This window comes from Streptopelia decaocto, assembly GCF_964273445.1.
Source record: "Streptopelia decaocto genome assembly, chromosome: 1".
NCBI classification, from domain to species: Eukaryota; Metazoa; Chordata; class Aves; order Columbiformes; family Columbidae; genus Streptopelia; species Streptopelia decaocto.
In genome coordinates, this window is record NC_138663.1 from 56,924,480 (window position 1) to 56,935,066 (window position 10,587).

The 10,587-nt window shown below is 41.1% G+C and overlaps 1 protein-coding gene across 3 annotated transcripts in view; it reads right to left on the bottom strand.

Moving 5' to 3' along the window:
- Window positions 1–9,658, bottom strand: part of RAB3IP (RAB3A interacting protein) — a 33,659-nt gene extending 24,001 nt beyond the window's left edge. The window contains exons 1-3 of one of the 3 annotated variants that reach the window (XM_082057823.1): window positions 9,587–9,658; window positions 533–808; window positions 65–326 (exon numbers count right to left, since the gene is read on the bottom strand). In XM_082057823.1, the coding sequence (XP_081913949.1) occupies window positions 65–326; window positions 533–783 (513 nt within the window). In that variant the 5' untranslated portion in view covers window positions 784–808; window positions 9,587–9,658. Of the gene's footprint in view, window positions 1–64; window positions 327–532; window positions 809–3,823; window positions 3,952–9,586 lie in introns of those variants that run through there. The other 2 variants (XM_082057824.1, XM_082057822.1) reach the window with 2 other exon arrangements.
- Between the last annotated feature and the right edge of the window lie 929 nt (window positions 9,659–10,587).

A 10,587-nucleotide genomic window follows, 5' to 3' on the forward strand; every position in this document is an offset into this window, starting at 1 on the left:
TCTGCAATATTAGAACCACTTCAAAGAGAGAAAAAGCGGGAGGAGACAAGACAACAAGCCTTACCCTCTGAGCTTTTGCAAGTTCTTCTTTCAATCTTTCATAGCCCTTTTCTCTTACTTCCAGTACAGATGGGCTCCGTAAGTGAGATAAACTGTCTGTACTCAACCCAAAAATATCTTCATTTCCTTCAGCAACATCTGCTACTGTAGCACCCTGCAAAAACTCTCTCTCTGCGTTATTGCTCTCCTTTCTGGAATTATTGTGATTGAATGACCCACCCTGGGGTCCAGAGGTAGAACAAAGTACTGCGTCGGTAACATTGATGCTGTAACGAGAGTGATATATTTTTTTTATTTATATAATACATTAAGAAGAAATATTTTAGAAATGGCAGTAGTGGTGTTGAATGTACCATTATGGACACAATATTACATCATCATAAGTAATATTAAAATGATATCTTTAGTAGAGCAAGCAATTTATATGCAAACAAACGTCAGTAATTTGAATAAAACAACCTACCGAACTTACCTGACACCTGATGCTTCTCCACAATTCAGTTGTCTGGGAGATGAATAAACAGGTTGGGTGGGAAGATCAGAAACATTTAATGCATTGGCTTGGATTGGTGTGGAGGACACAACAGAAGGATGTGGTCGGTAGATAACACTGGGTGAGGTAGTTTGTTCCTGAGTCCCTGGCTCATTTACTCCAAGAAGATCTGGTGTAGTGGGCGAAGCGAGGTTCACTTCATGAAAGCCTTCCAAAGGGTCACTGGCCATAATAAAAGCCTCATCATACGAAACCCTGAATTAAATAATCGCATTATCAGAATGCAAACAGGAAATATTTAATTATATCTGACAACTATTTGAATTAAAAAACCACCCACACAAATGCGTTCAGAATACTTCACAATATGATGGAAACTGTGGATTAATCTTGCAAAAGTATCAACTTCAACCACCAAAAATGGCTTTTCCACACACTGGACTGTTGAGTCCAGAAGACCTAATAGCAGACTTCACATCTAAATGGGGTGATAAAATCAGGACCATGCTCTATGTTATAAAGCAAAGTCGTCTTAATTATAGCCTAGAGCTACTTCATATCAAAACACAAATATATTCACAAAAGTGGAGACTTGGGAACCAGTAAGAAAAAAATAAAAATTAACTTAAGCTTCCACTTATAATCTCAGTGGAGCAAATAATCTAGAGATCAAAGCCAGCGAACCTTTAAACAAATTACAGTCCATGGCAGTTTTGGGTAAATGATACATCTGATCTCGTAATAGTTCATTGAAATGATAGAAAGAGCCAATAAGACTTTTCACGAAGTATGACGATGTGTGTTTAATGCATCACATGATTCAGTGATTATGACAACTGTGTATAAGTATCATGCCAAAAATATACTACAGGCAAAAGTGTACTATGATTTGGCCATTTAACTGACAGCATTTTTTAATTTTATTTTTATTTTTTTTAATTCCATATGTTTTTCATTAAAATCAATAGAAAACTAGTACAACACATGAATTTTTGTAAGCCAAATCAGAAAGCTCCTATTTTCCAGCAGTTTATCATCAGAGATCACAAAAATCTTTGTACAATTCAAAACTAGAAATTGGAACTGGTATGTAGAAATCTGTGAAGGAGTTACTTAATAGTAATTATTCACTGGAAAAAAATCCACATTGTATAAATAAGAGAGAAATTAAGGCTTCACAAAGATACTTAACATGCAAAAAAAAAAAAAAACAAAAAAACACCCCACACCAAAAAACCTGTAGCATCTAATACCTTTCATTTTACAGAGAAATCTGCTTGGATCTTAGAAAAGACAAGGCAGAGAGAAGATCTAGAAAGATGATAGTCATAACCATAGAGATAATGCCATCTTACTTACATGTATGCCCAGTTCCTCAGCTACTTCATAAAACACATGGAAAATATCAAGAATGGCATCCCCAAATTAGCATACGCAGTAATGTTTTAGTTACTTCAATACTTTTTGGTCATTTTAAACAGAAAGAACACTGTTCAAAATTGGTTTGTGTCTTAAGTATTGTACTGACTGTCCATACATCCATGCTAAACAAGTTGTTTTACCACATATTATCAGGTACTTTTGGAAGAAATTCATTTGTTTAAACAGCAAGAATGTTATTAATTTTTCTCTGTTGCTGTTCATTGCTCCCACAAAAAAAATATCCACTACCTCTAAGAATCTGTGCAGGCTTAAGGGACAAAAAGGATGTTACATGAATAAGAAGGGATGTTTGGGTTTTTTTTGGTTGGGTTTTGCTTTGTTTTTTTTCTGTTTTGAATTATCAACAGCAGTTGCACAAACATGATTTACATAGAAAAACACTGCCATCATTTTGTGCTTTAGAGCTTTTCTACCATAACACCGAGATGAACAGTTTATTTTTGAGTTAAAGTTTGAAAAATATTCTTGTTTGTTTTCCCTATAGTTCTTCTTAACTATTATAAGCATTCTAATTATATGTTCTACGTGATGATAAAGCCTGTTGAGTCAACAAATTAAAACAGAGGGACTGCCAGAGCTACAGGACATTTCTTCAATGTTTTCAGCTCTACAGTGCCACTACTACACATCATTTTACATTTAATAAACTAAAAAAGCCATCTTGAAAAAAACAGAATTGCAGAAACAGTCCCTTAAAGCTCATCAGTCCAGTCAAGAAATATCCTTCTTGCCAGTCTCACATCTACACAAACACACTCACTTCCATTGTTTCCCTCACTCTCTCTTTTGACCTCCGAGTAACCCATAACCAATACTACTATATTGGCAATGCCGCCAAGATGTCCTTTCACATTCCCGATGCTTCGGATCCCAGTTTCCACAACTAACAAAAGATGCAGGAAGGTGCAAGCTGCTGAACACAGATGCAGAAAGGCTGCCTAGACACCTTGCCATTTCTACACCTACAACACCTACCCTATTTCCCCAAAAATAAGACAAGGTCTTACATTAATTTTTACTCCAAAAGCTGCTTACTTTTTAACATGTATAGCTGCCTGGACACTATTTAAATTTACTTTTTTTTTTTTAATGAACTGTAACTAGGGCTTATTTTTGGAGTAGGGCTTATGTGTGAATCAATGCAGGCACATCGTAAGAAGAGCCAGAGGCCACAAATGTGTTTGCAAAGAGCAAGTTTTATTTTAGTTACCTCTCTACTGGGAGATCTCTGAAGCAGCACCTAAGCTACTGGGCACAGGTGACACAAGCGGGGATGCAGGTGTTGGTAAGTTCAGCCCTTGTAGAAGATGACTTGGCCACCTGCGGCCGCCTGTATTTCAAGGTTTCAAGAAGGTGCAGCCTCTCGCTCTTGCTCACAACAAAGCACAGATCTCAGGCACAATGATAAGGCGTCCTAGAGTTTCTCACAGGCCTATGTTATCTAACACAGAGGTTCTATTTGTCAAGTATACAAGGTCAGTAAAACAATTAGTGTGATGTATGTGCATTTACTACACCATAGCTGCAGCCACTTGAGCGTATTTACAATTAACCAACCTCCTCGCCAATACTCCACTATTCCCATACAGCTTGTATTTCAAGCATCCTCAACAACCCTGAAAAATCATGCTAGGGCTTATTTTTGGGGTAGGTCTTATTTTCGTGGAAACAGGGTAGGAAAGCGCACCAAAACCCACCCAAGAGAAGCAAAGATTGAGAACATAACAGAGCAAATTGGGAACAGCTCTTCTGCCGCATCTTCCCTTCTGTGGGCCAGTTTCTATTTCAAGTTTGAAAGACATGTTCACAGTTCCGCTCAAAACTCACCATCTGACTTGACGTTCAATAGTGGTACCATAGTATTCCGCATCACCGGTTGTTTTCAGCTGCATACCACATTGGGCTGAAATTTTCTATTAAAGTTTTTTTTTTTCCACAAACTGATTTTTAAATACTCTTTAGCCATTTCCAAAGAAAAAAGGCTCAGGAAAAACTTATCAGTTTTTAATGTATTTTACTATTTCTGTACAAATCTTAGGGCTATCAGTTTGTAGCAAATACTTTAAATACACTCAAGTAAGCAACAGGCTCAACGATGCACCATTCCATGTCTTTATGATAATTTACACAAATTCAGCTGCATTATGAAGTGCAGAAGGTCACACTGACTCACACAGAGGAAAATTATTAGAAACCTGCTTATTATCTTCCAAACGTTCAAACAGATTTCTAGCTCCCCCTCTGGACCAGCACATCAATTTAAGTCAGGGGTGTCAAACTCATTTTCACCAGGGGCCACATCAGAAAAAAAGAAAGAAAAAACTCTTTCTGATACAATAAGTAAAAAAGTTATATAAGGTATTCCTGGAAGAGCTAAAAAATAAAGTCCCTCAGCTAAACTTTTTCCATAGCCTGTCAAATGGGCACTCGTAAGCATACCATCTGTGTAAAACACTTTCCATTCACAACTTTTTTCTTTCATAGCATTACTTCTCACTTAGCACACAGAAGATGGGTACGCAACCCATACAAAACAAAGAAGCCCATATTAAATATCTCCATTTCAAGACTCACCAACACCATGAGCTTTTCACCAAGGCACCAGCTGAATGCATGTTATGCATTAATGAAACCAAAGCTATATGCAAAAAGCTAGGTGGTCCTAAAAATAAAAGCTGTCTTTTGGGAAAGAACTCTTAAAAGTAATGGTAAACAAAAGGAAAAAGAAATAAACCAAACACAGCACACACCAAGTATTTAAGTGTCATTAAAGATATACAGGTTTGGTTAAAGCTTATGGGGAGTTCATATGATTGACTAAGGCAGCAGTGAGCAGCCTTGCTGTGAAGGAACACGAAGCACATGGTGAGCAGAGCTTTACTAAGAGCCCAGCTGACAGTGTGTAAAAAAACACAGTGTTGACACAGCACTCTTTAGTAGTAATTCTGCTACTGCGAACAAAAGCTGATATTCTGACATTTCAGGGCAGCACACTTATTAAACAAAATCATGAATTTTCTTAATACTTCTTCTACCACATTAATATATGGTGAAATCTTGGAATAGCACTAGTGCCTACCAAATAGGCAATTATTTTTGTCTTAGTTGGTAGTATGGAATTTGGATGACGTACAAAATTCAAGTACTGGAATAAATCAGGATGAAACACCAACAAAATAAATCAATTTCCTCATACGTCCATCTGGAAATAATGCAAATTTTGTGGAAGCTGTCAAAATGTTGCAGCTTTTCCCTATCTCTCCACTGTCACACTTGCACTGCTGACTACCCACATAACTTCATGAGGAAATGATGCTCAAATTTGTTATGTCATCTAATATTAAACAAAAACATACTACAAATAAATCAGTTTAACATGTTTCTATAGTTTCTAACAAGGAACAAAGACTGAACATTTTCAACAGCAGTCAAATCAAAATGCTTAATCTAATTTTCCTGTTATTACTCTAAGAGGAGTTCAGCTACTTGTCTGAATCAAAGCAGTTAATAACTAGATACCAATAAACTCCCTGAAAAGCAATAATTTCCTGTGGTTTGTTTTCTTCCCGAGGGGAAAAAAAAAAAAAAAAAAAAATAGTATTGTTGAGAACTGCCAATTACAAACTCTGGAGTTTTCTTTCAGAGACTGCTTTTAAATACAAGACAACTTTGAACAATCTCTTAATTGTCACAGCCCATTTAAAAACTATGCCAGCACCAAACATTCCACACATCGAAAAATCTTGGTTTTAGCTTTAATAGTAAAGAGCACCATTAAAACATTAACCTGCTCAAGTGAAAAAAAAAAAAAAACAATAATTTAAAAAAAAGAAATCACATAAGGAAAAAGAAGTTACTGTTTCTAAACATTTTGTGGAAAAGCAAATTCTAGTTAGCACTCAGCAAAAAAAGGTGTCTATTAGCTAGAGTGTTTTAATGTTCACAGAGTAGGCCTTTCAAAATGTAATAAAGTCTCAAGGACTTCATTTATTAGACTCCAATGTCTGCTTCCATTAATTTTGGAGGAGATTGGAAAGTGGATTTTTTGTAGCTGTTCCTCAAAAGGACTGGCATTAGCCCAACACTGGGCCTGCATTCTTCTCAGTGGGTTTAAAAAAAAAATAATAATTTTAAAAATGTTTTGAAATATTTGGCATTATACAGTCTGGAATGTAATATGTTTTAAGCTCTAAAGAACTCAATGGGGAATCAGAGTAGCAGACTAATAAATGCCTATTAAAGAAGTAGTTCAATTAAGTCCTGCGACTCCATATCTATACCTGACAGATGCAACCAGGCAGTTTAAAAAGTAAAATTGTTCTAAGGCATATATGGACATTAATTTTAAGTTCTAAACCAATTCAATTATACCTATCCAGTATGAGATATTCATCAGATGTTGGCACAGAAGGTTGGTGGACTTTTTTTTCCTTAACTGTTTTATATTCAAGCTTAGCCACAAAACTCAAGCAAGTTTAAACACTGTTACCAATGCCAGTCCATTGCACAAATGCAATTCAAGATTTGGCACAGGAATTCAGAAATGCCCTTAAAGTCTGAAAAAAACAACTCCCACCTTTACAGTATTGTGGTTATGATAGAAATTTCTACTTCAGGAGCCCAAATACACAACTCATTTTACTTCAAGGCAGTTACAATAAGAAAAAACTAAGCACTGAACTACTCCAGTCTTTACATATTCTACTTTTATTTGTGAGTGAGCTTACGCTACGTACTTACCAACAGATGGTAAATTAGGTAAAATGGTAAGCAGAAGGTAAACTGTAAGTTAGGCAAGTCTACAAAACTTGACAGCTAGCAAAAACACACTGGGTTCAACATAAGAATATTTTTCTGTTGCATTCCCACTACTGTTGTCATATAATGCTATGATGTGTATCTTTTTCTGTTCTTTACTCTCAATTTAGGTATGCAAAACACTACTTCATGCTGCTTTAGAGAAACATTTCATCTATTTCATAGCCAGATTTTATAAAAGTTAAAAGAATTCTTGTTTTGCTGAATTGACGATTAAAAAAAAAAATCTCTTTTGAAAACTTTTTTTATAGGTATATCTTCAACTTGAAAAATACAGGTGTGGACAGCGAGTGTCTCTCTTACACAAACAAGGAACACACAAGATTCAGCTATCTATATTTATGAAGTGTTTGTGAAACCTATCAATAAACATGGTTTAGAGTCTGGTAAACAGTACACCCCTTACTAGAGAGAAAAATCAGTGCTTGCAGGGTAGAATACTGCAAACTTTTACTGTAAACAAACATTTGAAGAATGCTGTTTGGTTCACAAAGACTCTCTAAACCAAGTTAATTTAGCTGTAAATATGACTATCTTTACAGACATTGTTCTTTTCAAGACAGAGCGTTGTTCTGCCTTATCTTGGAAACAAGTTCACAATCCCATCTCAGGTTTAAGCCTGATAACAGTGACTGCAGTGTCATTCTTGCCAAGGCTTGGACCTAAAGACCCCTCTCATTTTCAACTAACACTGAAAACATTCAACTAGTAAACTTGAGTAAAAAAAGATCATAATTTTCATAGTATACAAAGCCTTCTACAAGTATCTGCAAGTGCATTTAAATAAATATGTTCTTAATTTCTGGAAAAAACGGTTAGCACATTATTAAGGGCAATTAAAGTGTCTAATGCAAATTTCAGTCGAGTTACAGTAGACAAGATTTTAAATGTCATATTTAAAAGGGTCTTAAAAATAAAAAGCCAAAGTACACGTTTCTTTTCTGGGAAAATCCATAAACTTAGGAGAAATAGTGAAACCAGCTCATTCGGTATTTCACACGAATTTTAAATCATGTCAATAGAAGCTATGAAGATAGCTGCAGTTTAGAATCAAAAGGCTTATTGTGATGGTTTTCTTATAGAAAAAAAATCCTTTTTAAATGTACTGTAACAAGATAGATATTTCAGTTGCAGCTGTGAGGTACACTCCCATTTGTTATTTATTAAAAGCATAATGAGAATGGTAAATTATTTATTCTTCGTTGCTCACAAGGTAACATTAACCAAGCAGAGCAGATAAATGACTGCCAAGACAGAAACACAGCAGGCCTGACTCTAACCCTTCCCAGTGCTTATTAAACAGATCTACAATAAAAACAACAATAAAAATATTAAAGCAACAAGACCTCAGGTTTTGCCCTGTCTTTTACTGAGGAATACAAATATTTGAACAGATGGTAGCTGCCAATACATGCTTCAAGACTGAATAACCTTACATCTGCTTCAAAAGAGAGGCTGATAATTTCACAGTTACAGTGAGCCTGTGGAAGATTAATTATTTTAGCTATCTAGATCACTGTTTTCCTAAGACCATGCTAACAAATGAACCAATATAAAGCTTCATATCCTTATCTGCAAACAAAACAGACAACACACTCAAACCGAGGAAAACACTGTTGGTGTTTGTCAACAAGACAAGCATTGAGGGTATCACTGAGGCTTTAGTGAGTCCGTGTTCTCCTGCTTCCAGAGCCCAGCGACTCTCGGGAAACTCGCAGAGCATCAGCACTTCGGCAGCACAAATTTCTGTGCAGCTCATCACCTGTAATCAACTTGTAACCAGAATCTCCTTTCTGCACCTTATTGTCTAATGTAACTGCATTACGAAATTCAGGTTAACCGAAATCCCTGCTACTTATGTGCTACAGCTTACAGGACTACTTATCGGCGACCAGGTATTAACCTCAATATTACTCTTAAGACCTTAGAGCAACCCAGAAAAGCTACGGGCGAGCGCAGCTCCACAGTCCCACCAAGCAAAACTCCACTCCGGTCTCCACCTGCGCTGCTCCGGGCACCCCCGAGCCCAGGCAGAGGGGGGTGAAGTTCGTGAAGCCACCGAGCCGCCCTGCCCACCGCACCTCCCACCCCACCGGCCGAGGGGTTTGTGAGGGGAAGAGTAGATTTCAGCGCCAGCTCAGCCTCTTTTGGCAAACATCCCCCTCCTCATTTTAGTCATTCCGGCCCAGACTTTCCATTCCCTTCCCCACCCGCCTCGGAAGGGTCACCGCCCCCGCCAGGCAGCCCTGAGCGGGGCACGGCTAACCCGCGCCGCCGGCTCTGGGCGTGCGACAGCTCTTTGTCCGCCGCCGGCTCTCCCGGGGCAGGTGCGCCCGACGCGTTCCGGTGACCCCGAGAACTACTTTTGCCCAGTTCTGCCTTCGACCGCGGCTGGATTTGGGGGCCGAGCGCCCCCGCACCGCCCGTTACTCCCTCCGCACCCACGCAAACCCCGACCAAGCCGGGAGCGCCCGGGCCAGCGACGCCTTCCAGCCGCAACCAGCCACAACAGCACAGCCCGGGCCGCCACCTGCCCCCGCGCTCTGCCGGGAGGGGACCTCGCATTCCGCCATTCCCCCGCCCGGGGAAGCCCTCCCGAGCTCGGCCACCGCACCCCAGCAAGGGGCAGCCCCCGCAGGCGGCGCCGGTTCCGCCCGCCCAGGCTCTCGGCGGCGGGGCGCCAGGCAGGTGCGGCGGCACTAGTGGGGAGCCGTGGCCCGCCCGGCCGTCCCCCTCCCGCCAGTGGGGCCGTGCAGCCCCGTCACCACGTACCTGCCGAGCGCAGCAAGAACGGCCGCCGCCACCGCACCGAGTCTCCCCAGCCAACCTGGGGGGGGCGGGGCGCTGGGCGGCCGACGCGCATGCGCCCCGCGGACGCACCGCCCGCAGAGGGGCGGGGGCAGGTGTGTGCGACCCCCGCCGCCCCCTAGCGGAGGTGGGGGTAACCGCCCTCGGCGTCCGTGAGGGCTGGCGGGGGAGTCCCCGCGCGTCCCGCTGCCCGAGGCGGGGCACAAGCCAGGTGCCAGCCCAGCAGCCAAGACGTGAGACCTGCCAGAGGAGCCTCCTGCCAGTAGTGGTGCCACCTAGGCCTCAGAGCACCTGCCAGGGACCCAAAATACTCCTGAGGGCCGATCTCAAGGAGGTCTTTCCTTCACATGCCTCACGGTGAACCATGCTGTCGTAGAATCAGTTCAGTTGGAAGAGACCCCCAGGATCATAGAGTCCAACCTAACCTAACTATCACTAAATCATGTCCCTAAGAGCCTCATCTAAATGCCTTTTAAACACCCCCAGGGAGGGTGACTCCACCACTTCCCTGGGCAGCCTGTTCCAGTGCCTGACAGCCCTTTCCATGAAGAATTTTTCCCTAATGTCCAATCTAAACCTCCCCTGGCACAACTTGAGGCCGTTTCCTCTTGCCCTATCACTTGCTACTTGGGAGAAGAGGAGTTTTGGGAGCCAGAAGGTCTGGTAGAAGGCCACCCGAGGCTGAAGGAAGGCGAACAGGTTGCATGGCCAGGACAGGTGGGTCAGGGGCAGCCTCTGTCCCTCTTTGGCCCAGGGCAAACGCTCTGACCATCAAATGCTGTTAGATCGTTTCATCAGGGCCTGGCTGGAAAGGTGACAGAGACTGACACTGCACAGGGCACGAGCACTGTCAGGTGCCACATCTCCTGAGAAGGGAGGCTGCAAACACTCATAGCTTTGGGAGAAATCAGCCAATATCTCTGTGCCTCTGCTCATCACTTGGAAGAGAGGTTAATAATCATAGA